The sequence below is a fragment of the Lates calcarifer genome, linkage group LG20 (assembly GCF_001640805.2).
Source record: "Lates calcarifer isolate ASB-BC8 linkage group LG20, TLL_Latcal_v3, whole genome shotgun sequence".
In the NCBI taxonomy this organism is placed as follows: Eukaryota; Metazoa; Chordata; class Actinopteri; family Centropomidae; genus Lates; species Lates calcarifer.
In genome coordinates this window covers 16,300,721-16,318,126 of record NC_066852.1, presented here as the reverse complement: position 1 = coordinate 16,318,126, position 17,406 = coordinate 16,300,721, and the positions used below count along the sequence as shown (strand labels likewise).

At 40.3% G+C, this 17,406-nt stretch overlaps 1 protein-coding gene across 8 annotated transcripts in view; it reads left to right on the top strand.

Moving 5' to 3' along the window:
• tcf7 (transcription factor 7) overlaps positions 1-17,406 on the top strand; it is a 74,193-nt gene that overhangs the window by 27,965 nt on the left and 28,822 nt on the right. For all 8 annotated transcript variants that reach the window (XM_018691904.2, XM_018691902.2, XM_018691901.2 and 5 more), the window contains exon 4: positions 17,176-17,302. In XM_018691904.2, coding sequence (XP_018547420.1) covers positions 17,176-17,302 — 127 coding nt within the window. The remainder of the gene's footprint in view (positions 1-17,175; positions 17,303-17,406) is intronic.

The window sequence follows — 17,406 nt, the reverse complement described above, 5'->3', positions numbered from 1 at the left end:
AAGTTGTCATTTCTTTATATAACCACAAGTTCTTCTTACTAGCTTTTCTCAAGTTTGGTTACTTCTTGAGTTGAGCTAACAGTCTGAAAAGAAAATGACTGCACCAATAACTTTATTCCTACCCTCAGGAAACAAAATTACAATCTGCCCACCACCCTCAGCTCTGACATTGATTAGTTATCCTTGGTTCCTCCCGACTCCTACCAGAACACACCAGAACCTTCTGTCCAAAAGTGAAAACCGATGAAATGCTGTGCGAAGACTTGTCACAACCACCAGCATATATTGCACCCATGCCTCCCCTCCCTCCATTCCCTCCCTCATAAAAAAAAAAAAAAAAAAAAAAACATCTAAATGAGAGCAGCATGTTGGGGGTGGGAGTGGGGGTGGGGAGGGGAATATAGTTAGGGAATGTACAAGGCATTCAAAAATATTCTGTCATAGCGAGGAGACCACAGGACGGGGCCTGCATTGAGCTGGTCTGTGTGGTTATGGGCCGGGGTTTGTATGCTCTCTATCTAAAGCCACATCAGAGCCCTGAGCCCTGTGTAATGTGATCTGGATGGGCAGAGGAGGGTTCCCCCTTGGATTCAGAAGAACCGCCGCTGAGTTGCAGCACAGGGACGGGCGGTCAATGATGTAAGGCAGCACTCGGTAACAAACAATTATGGCTGTGGGTACGGTGACTTTTTAACGGACTGTTTTCTGCCACCATGATGGCGATCACAGCAGCGTGTGTCGTTGTTTTATTTTTTTTCCCCCCTTAATTTTTAATTCTGTTTTCTTTTTTTATCTTTCTTAAGCTTTTCTTCTGTGGAGCTGCATTGGATCATCCTCAAAAACTTTATATTTCTACAGCGCACAAAAACGTAACTTTGATTTTTGTTTTGATCTGTTCAATGTCAAAACATCTCCCCAGTTGAGTCCTAGTACCATGAACATGTTCATGCTGCCCTGGGTGGCCTTGGTAGGATTCAAACTCCCAACCTTAACAGTGTTCCTGAAGATTTGCTTCTTTTCCTTTTTTGTTGCTGTGTTATTCTGCCCATCTTTCCCATTCCTCCTTAATCTGTCTCTGCATCTCCCTTTCTGCCTCTCTTTCTTTTTGTCTCCAGTGCAGTCACTCCCTTCTTCTCTTTCTTTCTTCTTCTTCCCCCTCTCTCTTTTATTCATCCTCCCCTTTGTCTCCCTTTGCACTCTCCATCCCATTCATCTCTCTCTCTCTCTCTCTCCCCTCTTGCGTTCCCTCTGCTTACTCAAAGTCACGAACAAACAAACAAGCAGCGGGGTGGCTCGCGTCGTCTATCTATAATTCAAGCCAGTCAAACTACAGCGAGGATGTTTGCTGAACACATGAAGTGCATCTCTCAGCATTGCACAGAGAGACAGAGAAAGAGAGAAAAAAGGGAATATGTTTCACCATCATGGCTTGGACTCAATTCACAGAGATTATCCCAGCATTGAACTCCGAGATTAAAATTATGTTTATGGCATTTCTGCTCTGTTTTGATTGAAAACACACCAGGGTAAAGCAGGGATGACAGAACAGGAAGGATATTATGTGATCAAATTTGTGAGCGCAAGTCAAAGCCACTGTGCTTTGAGGGTGAAAGGCACTGAAACTCTAAAACTGAACAGGTCTTCTTATAAAACATGAGACCTGCTTCTTTACAAATTGTATTGAATCAGTACAGTAATAGTACATAGTTACCATCTGTCAGTGCTTTACAATCATTTAGAGGACAACCTTAAGAAATTAAATCAAATTTTGTAAGAACTTTTTTTTTTTTTTTTTTTTTTTTTTTTAAAAGGAGGGTTTTTCACTTCAGGGCTTCTGGTTCTTGCTCAAGGACAATGGTGCAGCTGCATAACAGTAACTGACTGCAGGCGTTATCCATCACACAGAAAAGCATCATATTCCCCCTGAGACCAAGCCAAACCACTTGTGGTAACAACAACTTATAACGATAGATGAGAGTCAAGAGGAAAACCAAAGCTGTTTTTCCAGGTGTTTGGACGAAAATCCAGCATATAGTTTTCAAGTCCATTTGAGGTTCTCTGGCTGAAAACGTTCACTTCTAGTGAAAGGATTCCCATAACATTCAATTTATTATTTTTGTTTTTTAAAGGCATTTAAACACACAACCGTACACACTCTCAGAAGCAACAAAGTGTGTGTACTTCAAAATTCTTTGGGTTTAACTGTGTAAGTGGTTTATTTTGGTTGTGTAAACGCAGCGTAACATTCATGGACACGGTTTTGCGATCACAGTAGCACCTGTTTGGACAGGTCACCGTGGTTACAGATGATCAGGTAGTGTGTCAGTGCCCTCTGATCCAGTCACTTAGGATTGGATTGTGTTTGATTTTTTTTATCATTTGAGGTTGGATGCTTGGCTAAAATCTTACTTAAAAACCCCCTGAAGAGACTGGATATTACTGACATTCTGCTAATGCATAAAATGACCAGTGTAGCAGACAAAGGCTGCAACTAATTATTATTTTTATCATTGATTAAACTGTTGATTGTTTAATTTATTGAGACTTTGGTCTATGAAGCATCAGAAACCTTGAAAAATGCATGTGAATGCCAGTGAAAAAAATACTGCCTGAAACAATTCATTGATTGATTACTTTTAGTGCTGACAGATCAAATCCTTGTCACCCAAAACCAAAACTATCTCTATGGATTGAAGTGGAAGTGGAAGTGAAAAATATTTTCTCATAATTAATGGGTGAAGTGACCCTTTAATTCCTGAAATCTGCACCCATGTTGCTTTTTTCATTGTTTGTGTGTTCTATCTGCACAAATGAAATAAGTGGAGCAAAGCACATCTTAGATCAAGAGCTGGGACTTTTTGTGGCCCGCGGTTGTAGCAGTGTTCTGGTTGCCACGGTTACAGCATGCCTGCTCTGTTTCCTCACTGCTGCATGGCATGTAGAGAGGGGACCAGCCCAGCAGGTGGGCTGAGAGAGGTAGAGAGGGGTACGGTAGAAAGACGAAGAGTGAGAGAGAGAGAGAGAGAGAGCAGGGGCTTCTGGGAGGTGGGGCACACCGCACATCCAGAGGAATCACTCCAGCCGCTGGGGTAAAAGGAATTAATCAGACAGAATAAATTAGAACATGAAAGGGGAGAGAAGGAGACAGAGCACCTCTCCCTCTTCTTCTCTCCATCCATCTATCTGTCCATCACTCTGTCCTTTCCTCCACTCATTTATTTCCACATCCATTCATCCATCCATCTCCTCTTCTCTCCTGGTCTTCTCATTGTGTCTCTTTTTGTTCTTCAGTCCAGAGCTGAAATGATTAGTCAATCAATAGAAAATAATCACTTAATCGTTGCATTTCACTGGCTGAAGCTTTCATTCTGGTTTCAAACGTCAAACTATTTGCTGGTTCTCATAGTCTTCTAGGGTAGTAAATTGATTATCTTTTGGGGTTTGGACTGTTGACAAATCAAAACAAGCATTTTCTTTTTTTAAAGAAAGTCACAAAAGAGAAAGCGAAAAAAATAGATGAACTGCAATGTCAAAGCAATTTAAAAAAACTGAATTAAAACCAGAACAACACTGCAGTTGTTATGGAGAATTTTTGATCCTCAGCCAGTTAAAAGCCTGTAGGGGTCAAAGGTCACTTTGGGCTTTTCCTGCTGTGTCGTCCAAAATGAAGAATTGCATCAGCATGCATTAAGACTTCTGAGGGAACTATTAAAGTGTTTTGTGTCAGCCCTCAGTGCGGACACTGGTCATCAGTGCTGATAAATAACCAGTTCTCAGACCTTTTTTGCCGCAACAGCCGTAATCTTTGGTGAACGATGGTTCTTTAAACGGTCAGGAGTCGGACTGCTTGATCTCCTCTGAGAGACGATGAAAGGAATGAGCTGATTGGGCAGCGGCCTCGGGGCTCTGGTTAGTGCCTGATCTCATCTGATGACTCGCCTCTTCCAGACAGTGTGCGCGTCTGTTGGTTTGTGTGTTTTTTTGGCTGAGTCTGAGTTTCCTTGCTTTTTTTCTTCTTCTTTCCTCTATCCTTGTCTCGTAGTGTCTGTCAAATAAAACTGTAACTCAAGTCAAACTATCAGTTTAACTCAGGCGCCTTCATTTGAATGCTCTTTATGTTCTGCCTCTTCAAGTAGTGTCTCTTTGTGATATACAACAGTAAACTGAACATCTTTGGGTTTTGGACGAAGTAAAAAAGTTATCTAAATAGATCACCACTTGCTGTGTAGAATTTTAATGGCCGTTTTTCACTATCTTCTCACATGTTGTAGATACATCAATGAATTGGAAAAAGAATGGGCAGATTCATTAACAATGAACATAATCATTTGTCACTCAGTGGTAAAGAGCTGCCTCAGCCGTGTTACTGACACAAGTGAGGCAGGATAATCTAATGAAGATGATTTTCACAGTCCTTTGATGTCACAACTGTTAACTGCTGCCTCCATGGGTGTAAGTGTTGAGTAAGGAATAGACAGTGGCTTTGTTGTAGTTTCTTGACACAGCTGTATGACACACAGAGTGAGAGTTCAGCGTGCTGCATAAAGTTTACACATCAGCGGCACTTTCAAGTACCCTTGAAAACGGCATGGAAGTCGAGTGACCTTATGACCCACTTTAGTAAAAGGACTTTCAAGGTTTTTTTTTACCATTGTATGATCAACCAAAAAATTCTATTCTTGTGTTTCTTAAGAAGTGAAGAAAGAAAGAAAGAAATGTGAGAGAACAGTTACACTTATAGTTTGTATCAGTGTTTTAGTTATTATTTTTAGTTATTATTATTATTATTATTATTATTTATTTTGGGTTTTTTGTTTGTTTGTTCTTTAAAAGTGGCTTAATCTGTGAACTTAAATGCACATTTGTGCAAAAAACATCCCACTTTTCAAAAAGCATATGGCCTTTAATATTTCTTATAGCACCATAGACCTTATCGGTGTGTGTGTAAATTTAAAAAAAGGCATATCCAAAAAATATTCCTATTTGAATTCGGGGATGTTACGGCCATTCAACGCACTCTGCCCCCACCCCCCCCGGGTATTTCTTTTGCATGGCCTTCAATGCTCCTGTAACACACAAACACCCAGGGATGTGATTATTTTGATACAAACATCAAAGCAGCAGATCAGACAGAAAGCACCGTGCACAGGAGGTGAACCCGTGGCCCAGAGGGCAGAAAGCATGTAAGCTGATTGAGCTGTCTGCTTCCCCAAAAACTTGACTCAACAACAGTTGGCCTACGTGTAGAATCAGCCATGTACGACCACTTCGTCAACGCCCTGATAGTCACAAACACACACACACACAAGACACATCGGAGTCCTGTGCACTGGTAGAGTTACACATACACAGGGTAAAGTATATGTAAGAAGAAAACTGCATATGTACTCTTTAAAAATAAATGCACTGACAGAAAGGTGTCTGGATAGCAAATTGTGAATTTAGCTTTTATTTATAAGCTTTTTATGTTGATAAAGATATACAATCACTTAAAGTTATACACGCAGACATGAAAATAAAGATATAAATCTCTGAGATGTATTTTGGAGGCATGATTTCAATCTTTGAATTGTTGTTGCCTTCTTGCTAGTACACTGAATTTTGGAAATGTAACAAAGAGAAGGCGCAATGTTTTTCCAGCTTTATCTGTCCACTGTTTTTTTTATTAATAGATCAATTGTTAAACCTTAGAAAAGTTCACACAATGATGAAAAATGCCCAAACATGTGTTCAAAGCATCTTCAAGTGTCTCAAGTGTATCTTTGGGTATATAACTAAACCCAAAGATATTTGACATAACAAATAGCTGGAACAAGCAAACATTTGCTTTTTTACTTCCAAATAATATGGTTTAGATAAATGGGTTGACTGAGGGGTTTATTTATTTTAAAACCTGTTAGAGATCAGATTTTGTCATCATGTCATCCCCTAAATAAAACTTTCTTAAAACCTAACGGGAAGAAAAATTCCCATCTGTTGTTTCATTAAGTTATCTATGTATATCTTAATCTAAACAGAAAAAAAAAAACATTTTTGGCGCTTTAACTATGACTTGTCTTATTGTGGTATTTGGTAGCCATATTTTTGTAATAAATAGATACTGGCTCACAGGAAACTCGTCACTGCAGGGGTTTTTTAATGTGTGGCGGCATTTCCCATTTGGGCACATGGTCTGGTATTTAGGCTTAGCTGGTGAGTGAAAGCTGTCCTCTGCAGCCGTAGAGGAAAGGTTTCACAATGAGTGAGCGACAGACGCACTCAGTCATCTCAGCAGGGGGACGGGACCACATAACTTGCGGATGGGATCGCAATCACATTGGGGATCTTTGAGAAGAGAGAGAGAGAGAGAGAAAAAAAAAACCAAAGCTCTGAGGCCTGGTGTTTCCTTCCCTTATACAGTACAGTAGGTAGGAGGAGATTCACCAAAAGGTCACTCTTATTTTTTTTTCTTCATGATGATTGGGTAAAACTTTCATCCCAGACCACAGCCACCAGATAAATCAGGTCAGATAAACACAGTTGTGGAAGTTTGACATTTCACACTGAAAACAAGCCCTGTGAGAATAAATGCAAAACACAGACGCCTCTTCTGCCATGGCGAGCCCTTGGTGCCTTATTCGACAATGCCGTTATCAAACCACTAGATTTTTTGGCCTCTGCTAACTGGCTCCCACAAGACAGACAAATATGGATGTGGCCTGAAGTATCTATTGTTTGAATAAACCAAACCCTGGAGGAAGTGTATCTCAAAGAGGATTTATGTCGTCTGTGGTCGCCTCATTTCCTCTTGACTCCCTGTGTCAATATTTTTGTTGCAGATGATTGCCCAAATGTCACAAACAAGTTGTTAATTGTGGAGCGTCTGATAGAAATAAACAAGTACACCATTAATTAGCTCTCTTTAGGACCAATCATTAGAGGTCATTTTCTGCGGGGCAAAACCGTCACCGCAGCCTAGAGGAGAAAGTTGCCTGCTTGTCTGTCTCCGTCCACTCATTAAGAAAGTGATAACTCATTTCTAAATGCCACTGCACTGGTTGGATTTGATTTTGCACCCAGTCATATCCATGGCCCTGGAGCCAGCTGCAGCAGAGCCGTCTCTCTTAAAGAGCTCAGAGGTTTTCTCACCACATCGAGCCTGAGCTGTGATGTCAGATTAAGTGTGAAAAGTGAATCTCTTTGCACTCTTTCCTGTCTCTTTTCTCTTTTTCTCTCAAGTCTGGTCAGCACTACTGCTTCTATTACAACTACTACTTCTATTATCATCTCTACATCTGCTGCTGCTGCTGCAACTCTACTCATAGTGTTGGTAAATGGATATACATCATATACATACATAATATATATGCATTTAAAAAACAACCTGTGCAGCAGAGATGGGAGACTGCACAAAGATCTGTCTTGAAAAAATTACATGAATCTAACCTGAATGGCCATATTGGTAATTAGTCCCTACCCTCTCATACGATCCATAGGAAAGTTTTCTGAAATATCACCTCTACAGCAACAAGTGTATGGGACCTTTGTCATGGTTACAATAATAAACCTGCGGTTAAGCTTATGGAACAATCACAGTTTGGTTCGGTTTAGTCACAAAAACTACTTGGTTAGGTTTAGGAAAAGATCATGATTTGGATAAACATTTGTTGTCATGGTTACAGTAGTAACCATAGTAGTAGTAGGTTGTGGAACGGTTGTGTTTAAAGCAAACAATGATGACTATCAATCTCAATACTCCCCTGCGCTAATGTTGTGTTTGGTCGACTCATCAACCCCAAAGTCTTCCTGAAGTAGTCTTTGTCGTTCTTTATGCTACCTTATGCTTCTTCCTCTGCTCCCTTCGTAGTTATTACAGCAGTTAGAGGTCACCTAGCAATAAAATGCTACCATGGGTCGTAATAAGCTGCTGGCACAGATGACCTGTGGGCTAATTTTTTACACAAAGACGGTCTCTATTAATCTTACATCAGCAAGGATGAAAAAGTAATTACAGGTGAAAAATGGATGAATACAAAAAGGTTAAAGGTTGTACTCTTAGTGCATTTTGACCAAAAAAAGAGGAGCTCTCTGAGTATTACATTTCTATATGATATGCATAGTAATACATAGACACACACAAGCGTTTCTCTCTGTTGGTTATAAGTAGTGGTTACTGATTCATCATGGCCACGGCCCAGATGTTCCAGTGGTGTGTGGCAGCAGTGGACGATGGTTTGTGTTTGTGTGCATTTGCATGCACACCACTGGGCGTGTCCCCACATACATGAATTCATGCAGGCATATGAGCGTTTGTGTCTGTGTGTGTGTGTCTGTGTGTGTTTGTAATTGGGGAGTGGGCGGGCTTGTTGAGGGTGGGGGGGTGGGGGTGTTTGGCCCTTTTTTAAACATAGCTGCGTTGTTATGGTTGCCTGGGCTTTGATGTTGCCCAAACCTCCAACTAAGAGGCTCTCATTTTGGGCTCCTGACTCTGGAGAAGGCAATGACTTCCAGATTGGGAGACCTACTCACTACTAAAGACCGACTTCTGCGGTGGGACGGGCTGTGGGGGGTCATGACGGTCAAGGCAGGTCAACCTGGTGGTACTGGGGGCAACGCAAAGGGTGCAGCAGTTGTGGACGTACTGAATGCAAGTGTAGATGTACAAAGCACAGGATGTTGACACAAGAGACCTGGGTTTACATGTGATGTTTTTGTTCGGGCTTCTGAAACAGCTGGTTAGGAAAAGAAAATGTTTTTTGTTTAAATATAGAAAATGGCAACGTGCCAAGTCAGCATTGATTTTTCTATATTTTACCAAGACCACAATCTTTTCATGAACTTAACCAAATGCTCTGAGCTGCCTGAGCAGAACCATAAAAACTTTTCCATATGAATGTTTTTTATCGACGGTGAACACTTTGCAGATGCATACGTTTCCTTGGTTTTAAAATATGCTTTTCTTACAAAGCATATTTACTAATGCACGTTAGTTGTTTATGAACATAATGTTTAGAACATAGTGTTGTCCGTACAACTTCTGCTGAGGTTTTAGACAACTGTGACAGCAGAAATTATTGGGAGTCTCTGAGTTATATTGTGCTTTTTAAATTGAGCATTAAAGGAGCAGCAGCAGAGGAGTCTGTTTGAAGAGTTACAGTATGAAACTGATTGGATTTTAATGTGAATGTGCTGAAAGATTTGACAATAACTGAAAGTAAAATTGTGATTTATGAAATATGCTTCATTTTAATGGTATAATGCTGTTCAGACAAAGGCAAAATAGAAGGTTTTCTGTCAAGGGATAAAGGGGTGAATCCAGGTCAAATAAATTACTATCTTCCTCTATGTAGATATTCCTCATGTATATATTATTGTGGTTTCTCTAGACAAAACTGATGAAGTTTTCTAGCAAATAATCAGAATTTTAATCCACAGAAATCAAATGATTTCCTCTCAGCAAAGGCAGGAACCTTTTCTTTTCAGAATCTTATTTATGTTTTCTTAGTCATACAGGACAGTTTCAAAATTGGTGTACACAGTGTCACGCAGTTCAGGTATTTCACACAGCTGTGCCTTTTCTATGCATTAAACACCTTTCTGGGAGTCAATAAAGTAAGATCAGGTCAAATCTCATACCAATCAAATGTAATATCTGTCCGATCTGGGCCAGGAGTTTCCTTGGGTTCAGACGCTCTAAGATTCTCAGGTCTTTTTTGTGAGCCGCTGCCACCTCATACTCCCCTCTTACTCACATGTTTTCTTTCTCTTTCTGTGTTTCTTTATCTTTGTTTCTCTCACTCTCTCTTTTTGCAGTTTTGTCTCCGCATGCAGGTGTGGGGAATTTTACCGCGCTTTTATACTCAGAGGTTTTTTTCCCTCCCATTCACCCACAACACTTATGCATATGCTCTGTATGTATGTGAGTATGTGTGGTTATTCAGTACTCAAGAGGCTGACCGTACCCTCTGACCTCTCAGAGGAAGCGTGATTGTATTTAAAGCAATGTATTTGTGTCTTTTAAAGGACACAGAAGAGGTGCAAAAAAATTTCCATCTCCAGCTACCTTAACATTTGACATGCTCTACTTTGACAAAGAAAAAAACACCCACACTGAGTGAAATAACGATTGATGAAATAGATTTTCAGGACTGAATAGTTCCTGAAATCTATGTTTCACACTTGTCGAGTTATAGCACTCCAGACTGCATAAGTTGTCAGGCTTTGGACACTGCTAGAGCTTTCTGATTAATGTAAAGATACAGATAGCGGGTCCAATTTGTTCTTTCACGCAGAACATGTGACTTGATTATGCTATTAAGGTTTGAAAAGGAAGACTGAAATAAAATATTAGAAACAGCAGGTAAAGAAATTCGTCGAGGATACGCATTTATTTATTTTTCTTCGTGGAAGCTGCTTAATAGAAATCACAGTGGTAACTAACTTGAGGATTTAGAGTGAAAATACATGCAAATACATAATAGAGGTATGTATTTAGACTTTCCTTGAGCATTTGACCTGTCACATTTCACCTGTGATCTGTTAATGATTGATATGACTTGAAGTTTAGCTTTCGTGATCATTTTGAGTTAAGTGCCCAACAGTTGCAGAAAGTAGAAATGGCACTGAGAGCATAATATGAAGAAAGTGAATAACCTTAAATTTAAACAACTCAAAACAAGAGATAATTTCTTTCTCCAAATTGTTAAAATTTTAGATTGACTTATAGACTTATAAATTTCCGATGTTTTTTCTAAGCTGCACCATGGCCAAAGCAATTATTTCCTAAAAGTCGCCACCGGTTTCTCATTTCTCAAATGGCACATTTGTTGTAATAGTTAATTCACAGATCTGGTATGATTTCACAAACTAAAACATGATTTATAAATTGTTTTCATTTGTCTTTGAAGGACGGTTGATTAAGTGTAGTCTTAATTCATTTGATGACTAAACATGACGCCGTCACGCTCAGATCTCTTTGTGAAAAAGCTCTTTCCTGCAAAGCAGTTTGATTGCAGCCACTTAAAAGGATTGCAGAGAGCCAAGGTGAATGCACCATTAATTCCCAGCGACTGTTTGTATTATTTAATTTTTTCTGCCACACCAGGGCAAGGACGACTGAAAGAAAGAGAGTGAATGAGTGTTTTTAATGTGCTACCTCCGTGAAATGTGAGATTAAAGACATTAGACTCAAAAGCACTCGGGGGAGGGAAGGGTGGGGTGGTGTGGAGTGGGGTGGGGGGGCGACAAAAGAGAGGACGCTTTAATTTCCGCTTCAAATATGAAAAGAGACAGATCTACTTAGTGTGTCATCTAAAAACTAAAGAATACATTAGAGGTGTTTTATCGGCATAAGGTCTTCTAAATGAAGGTGTGTGTGTGTGCGCGCTCAAAAGCACGCAACTGCGTTTTTTTGCATGCATGTGTATGTGAAATGCATACATACGAGTGTGTGTGTGTGTCAGGGTCAAGGTGGAGGGCATCATTACAAACAAGTGATGTCTGGGATCCCATTAACTCTTTTATTCAGCAGTAGATTTCTGTTCAAATAGAGTGGAGATAAAAGGCAGCAACAATATGCTGATAAATCAAAGGCCTTTCAAGTGAAATGAGACTACAGAGAGACTGAGGGCTACATTTACGATTTCCTGACGCACTTAAAAAGGTGTTGATATCTAATTGGAATTTTTAAAGTAATCACATCTTTGAAGTAATTATATCTTTGATGTAATCAACAGACAGGAGATTTATTATTCAGTGCTGATGCAGTTGGCATTTGACAGTGGGCTTCTTCGTGTGTATGGCTGCTTAGATGATTAATGTATGTATGGTGATATAGAGTACACCATGAGTACCAACTACCAACACGCAATGATTTTTTTTTTTGGAAGACATTATGTAACTTAAGTTAAAGATGCCTTGTGCAGTTTTCTTGGAAACAAACATAGTTACATTTACATTCAGTGTTCAATGTACTGTGTGTGTCCTTCAGATCTGACAGACATGATGAATGCATTTCTTTTCTCATTAATCTTTTACAAACTTGTGTATTGTTTACATCTCCTTGTTCATTGTCTTTGTTTGCGTATTGTTTGTTTGTGCATTACTGCCACCAACTGTTGATCGCAGGAATAGCGTGAAACCGGTGGCCAGGATGTGTATTTCATGAAATGTGCCAACACAACAGGGTGATATTCCGGTTAATCGATTACACATCATCAAAAGCAGAAGTTACCTAACAAGATGTTATCCTAGTATTGACTTCTGTGATGGATCACTTTGAGCATTGGGCTTTGTGCGCACAATCAACAAAACATTTTGAAGAGAGAATTTAGAAACATTATTCCAGTCCAATACAACACCACCAAAAACTACCTTCAAAATAACCATTAAGTTGTGCGTTAAGGGCAGTAAACATGCATTTAAACACCACCAGCTACATCAAGATGTGTGTTGCTGCACCAAGGTATGTCTCTGTCTTATTTTACATTATCGATGCATATACGTAAGTGCTGCTTTTAGAGTCTCTACATTGTGTTCAGTATATGCTCTATGGGCATCAAATGACGCAGTGCTACACAACATGGCCAGCATGCGTGTGTGTGTTGCCCTTCAGAGTGGCGTTCATTCGTGTCGCAGTAATATCCTTGGTTGATCCAGATTTTCGCTGCGACTCAACCGTGAATACAGACGTGGCAGAAGCAGGATTATGAGGGACTGAAGAGAGAGAGGAATTTGTGGAATTTTCTCTGTCCATTTTCACGCCTGTGTTTACCTGGCCAGTCACTGCAGAGAGTGGGTGTGACTGCCTCATCGTTTGTTTCTGAAACGCACAAAGGTAGGGGTGGCGCAGACCTTCCATCTGAACGTTTTGCACCCTGTTCAGACCATCCTAACAACAGTTCTGAAAGAGCATGTGTTGGCCTTGAGTCAAAACCAGAGTTTCCTATTGGCAGATAGGTCCTCATGCATGTTATTTTCCTATTAAAAATAAATAAATCAAGGTTGAGTTGGTCATAGATAAAAACCCTGTATTTACTATTGATTTTGTACTATGAAGTTATTCCCTGACGATTTATGTCAGCCTCTAAGGGTGGGTAACTCTACTCCAGCAAATTAAAGGGTGAGTGAACACTTTTCCCTCATCTGAGTGTGTGTGTGCATGCGTGCGTGCGTGTGCGGGCACCTGAACATATGTGTAACTCCTCCAGTTTCTTTTGTACCAAGAGCATAGCTGCGTGTTTCCGATTCAAAGATGCCGTAAGTGTTATTCAATCTTTCACAAGTGTGTGTGTGTGTCCCACACGTGCATGTACACACTCGTCTGATCCAGCTAAGGTAATTATGTGTAAGTTTTGTGTGTGTGTGTGTGTGTGTGGTGGAGTGGGGTGGGGTGGGGGGGATTTTTTTTTTTTTTTTAAATACAGAGGGGTTGATAATTATGGGTTAAATGAGTGCTCTCAGTCAGCCTCCCTGAGTGTGTGTAAAAAAAGGAAGGCGCAGCGAAAGCCACTTCAAGGCCGGCTAATTACCCCGAGGAAGAGAGGAAACATAAATGGACGATTTTGCGGCTATAATGTTACAGCAAAATGGCTACATCAACCTCAGCACGTGAAACGGAGCCACAGCTACTTTTGAAGGTTCCTAGCAACACTGCACAGATGTGTGTGCGAGTGTATGTGTTTGCATCCATATGTGCAGAATCTGTCGAGAAGCAGAATAGGTGTGTGTGCATGTGTCTGTACATGCAGTATATGAAGAATGTGCTAAGAGAGTGTGATTTGTGTGCAATAATTCTCACTTGTGTGTATTCTATATGTGCATAGTGTTACATCTGCTCTATCAATACTGATTTTTTTGCAGATACATTCTTTTGTTCTTTTTTTGAATGACGTCAAAAGTAATTTAGATATTTCTTGACATTTGCGGCCATGAACATTCTTTAACTGTGGTTTTGCCTATCAGATTTTAATCTCACGTAACCTCTACACGCGTGCATTCTGATTCCACTCATTGCCGGTGCCAACTACCCAGTTTTGGGATTTTCCCAGCAAAATGTCATTGCTACAACTGAAAATGCAAAATCACACGATTTCTTCCTTCCAGGACAGAGCCGTGTGACTCCGAGTGTTAGCAGATATTCATAAAAAATCTTTGATTTGTGTTGTATGAAGTGGGGATAAACAGCAGCAAAAACTGAAAGTTGAAATGCTGAGACAAACAGAAGGGAAATGAGACAAACGGGGGAAACTGATGACAAAATCATGTCTATAAAATCATAGCGAGATGCACGTGTATCGTTAGAGTCAGGAGTCTTAAAGGAGTGCAGGTAGAAAAGTGGCAGTTTGGCTTGTTGCTCATTTGAGAGCAGAAGTTTTCCCCAGTAGGTGATTCACATTGCTATTTCATGATAACATATTACAGGACAATCAGCCCAGTCTTTAAAATATGGAAAAGTGAGAACTTGATGTGAAGTAGATGTCATTTTAGATTAAATTCTGACAATTGGTAAAATTAACTTGAAACACAACTTACACCACAGTTACATTAAGCCAAGTATTCACATAAAAGGCAGCAATCTAATGGCTGTGCAGCCATATTACATTTCAAACGCTAAACATGTTGTGCATCATTTCAAACTCATTTCCCTGACTTATTGTTCTGTCAGTGGAAATTTGGGATGTTTAATTTAGAATGATGGTTCTTCAAGACTGAGCAATTCTCACACTGCATCCATGTCTTGGTTACCTAATCACCAGTTTCAGACTTTTAAATACTCTCTGATGTCAACACCCAAACTCTTAATTTTTGTGACAGTGCCAAGTGGTAAAGAACAAACTTTCCCATTGTTAACTTTCATCCCAAATAAATAAACACAGTATTAGCCGCAAGATGTGTTTGTGATGATGATGAAGAGTTAGTGGTGTACCTGTTTACGTAGGTAAAGCAATGATCTGTCAACACTGCGATGATTTTGTTGCCTTTGTTCCCTTAACACGCCCAATGGACCACTCTGTCATGTTTTTGGTATATTCCTAAAACCATAAGGCTCCTCCGTCTCTGACTCTTCTTTCTCTGGTTATTATGAATGCAGACCACCTCATCTAAACCTCACCACCTCCTAAACCCTGCTCCTACCCCCCACCACCACCACCACCACCACAACCACCCTCACGCCTCCCACCCTTCGGCTCTCCGGTATGGAGGCAGTGCGTTTTGTTTTCATGTGTCTCGACATTAAAAGCGGTTTTAGCAGTTTGATCTTAGCTCCACAGCTAGCCGTGTAGCATACACATGAGAGTCTGTGTGTGTGTGTGTGTGTGTGAGAGAGAGAGTTTGGCCAGTGAGAGAGAGTTTAAGATGTTGATGGATAGGAAAGGAGATGTTGAAAGTGTGTGTCTGTGTGTGTGTCAATGTGGAGTGGAGTGTGTGGAAGCTCTGCCTTTAAGTGATAAGGTATTCACTTTGTAACTCAGCAGGAGGCCCAGCAAGTAGCACCAGATCTGCTCCTCTGTAGTGGTGATGTTACACACTTCACACACACACACAGACTCATGCAAACAGACCAACACACGCACAGAAACACACACACACACGGGATTGTCCATCTCAGTGTACAAAATAAAATAACTTATATTTGAATAACACTTTTATCAGAAATATTCATATACATGAAAATCAGCGTCTCAAGCTTTGGAAGACTTAATCCTGCATGCAGACACACGGATGTGCGCACACACTCACACGCACAAATATATCCATCCATACACATCTACCCACTCACAAACACACATTCACACTCACACAGAAAGACGCATATTTATACTTGCCTCCCACAGAAACAATTACAGTGCCCAGTCCACTCACTCACACACACACGCACCACACACACACACACACATACACACACGGCCTGTTCCAAACATATGCAGCGTAACTCCGTCCAAGGCTGCCTGGTTAGCTGCCTCCAACATTGCAAACCGCTGTGACATATCGTATGTCAGCCAGCATGCTGTGAGCATTAGCAATAACTAGATTTCACGTAAGTTATTGAAAGCCATTTGTAAACAGAAACATGAAAGCAAACAAGCCCGCACGCAGCCTCACTTGATCATCAAAGGCTTATCGATCAAATAGTCCTCCTCCTCCTCCTGCTCCTCCTGCTCCCCTTCTCCACTGAAAACCAATGGGAGCAAAGTACAGCCCATCTGTTTGCTCCAAACCATGCTTAAAATGTCCAGCTTTCTCTCTTTTTCTGTGTGTGTGTGTGTGTGTGTGTGTGTGCATATGTGTCCTCTGGGAATTTTATACCAGTGAGCAAATGCAAATGTCTCCACGAGTTTGGACAAATGCAGAAAATATTCAGAGACATGGGCATCTTCATGTGCATTTGTGTAATCTTGAATCTGCAGTGATTCAGTTAAGGAAAAAGATAGAGAACTGAAATGTTCATGTCTGGTTTTATGCATCTTCTAACATCTTCTTTACGCAAATCAAAGAAAGGAGAACTTGCATTATTGTCATGTTCTTTGATCATGTTCAGTGGTCTGATTGAACCTGATCTTAAAATCTTGAAATACAGTGCCAAATATCCTTCTGATGTTTTCCTCTGCTGAATTTGTGATCCTGCATGATTCTGACAAAAAATGGCAGTACAAATTATTCAGATAAATCTTGCATTCTGAATAGTCTTTTTACAAATTAATCAGCCAAAACTCTGAAAATACACAAGTTTTACACAAGTGTTTACACAAGTCCTGCATCCTTCAATATCTCAACCTGGGTCTTATTTTCATAATTTTACCCAGTATCTCTGTAACTTCTAATGTTCACACTTCAATAGCTTAGATATGGGAAATGAGTCCCTCTGAAGGTGAACATTAAAATTATTGCCCAAACAAGCTTGTGTAAACTTGAAGAGGTTTTAACAGTTTACAGATTTGACCCACCATTTTGATCGAAGTTGCTGCACTTGCAGGTGTACACAGCAATACAAGACTGTAATGAGTGGGTGTTAAAAAAAAAAAGGAAGGTGCAGTGAAACTCACTACATGTGTTTACATAAAGTTAAGTGTTTCCTGTGATATGGTTGAACCTGCAACCCATATCCCCATAATTCAGTCAGTGTGAAAAATGTAGGAAATTGTACAAAGTTGTTATTATTTAACTTAAGTGTGTGTTGTTCTCTCTTCTTAACAGTCCAACAAAGTGTCGGTGGTGCAGCAGTCTCATGGGATGCACCCCCTGACGTCCCTCCTGCCCTACAGCAACGACCACTTCAGCCCGAGTCCTCCACATCTGCCCACAGATATGAGCCAGAAAACAGGTAAGAACACACATACACACCTGCATACACACACACACACACACACAAAAGACAAAGGGTTACACAGTAACACACAGTACGTGCCTGTACTGTGGGTACAGACA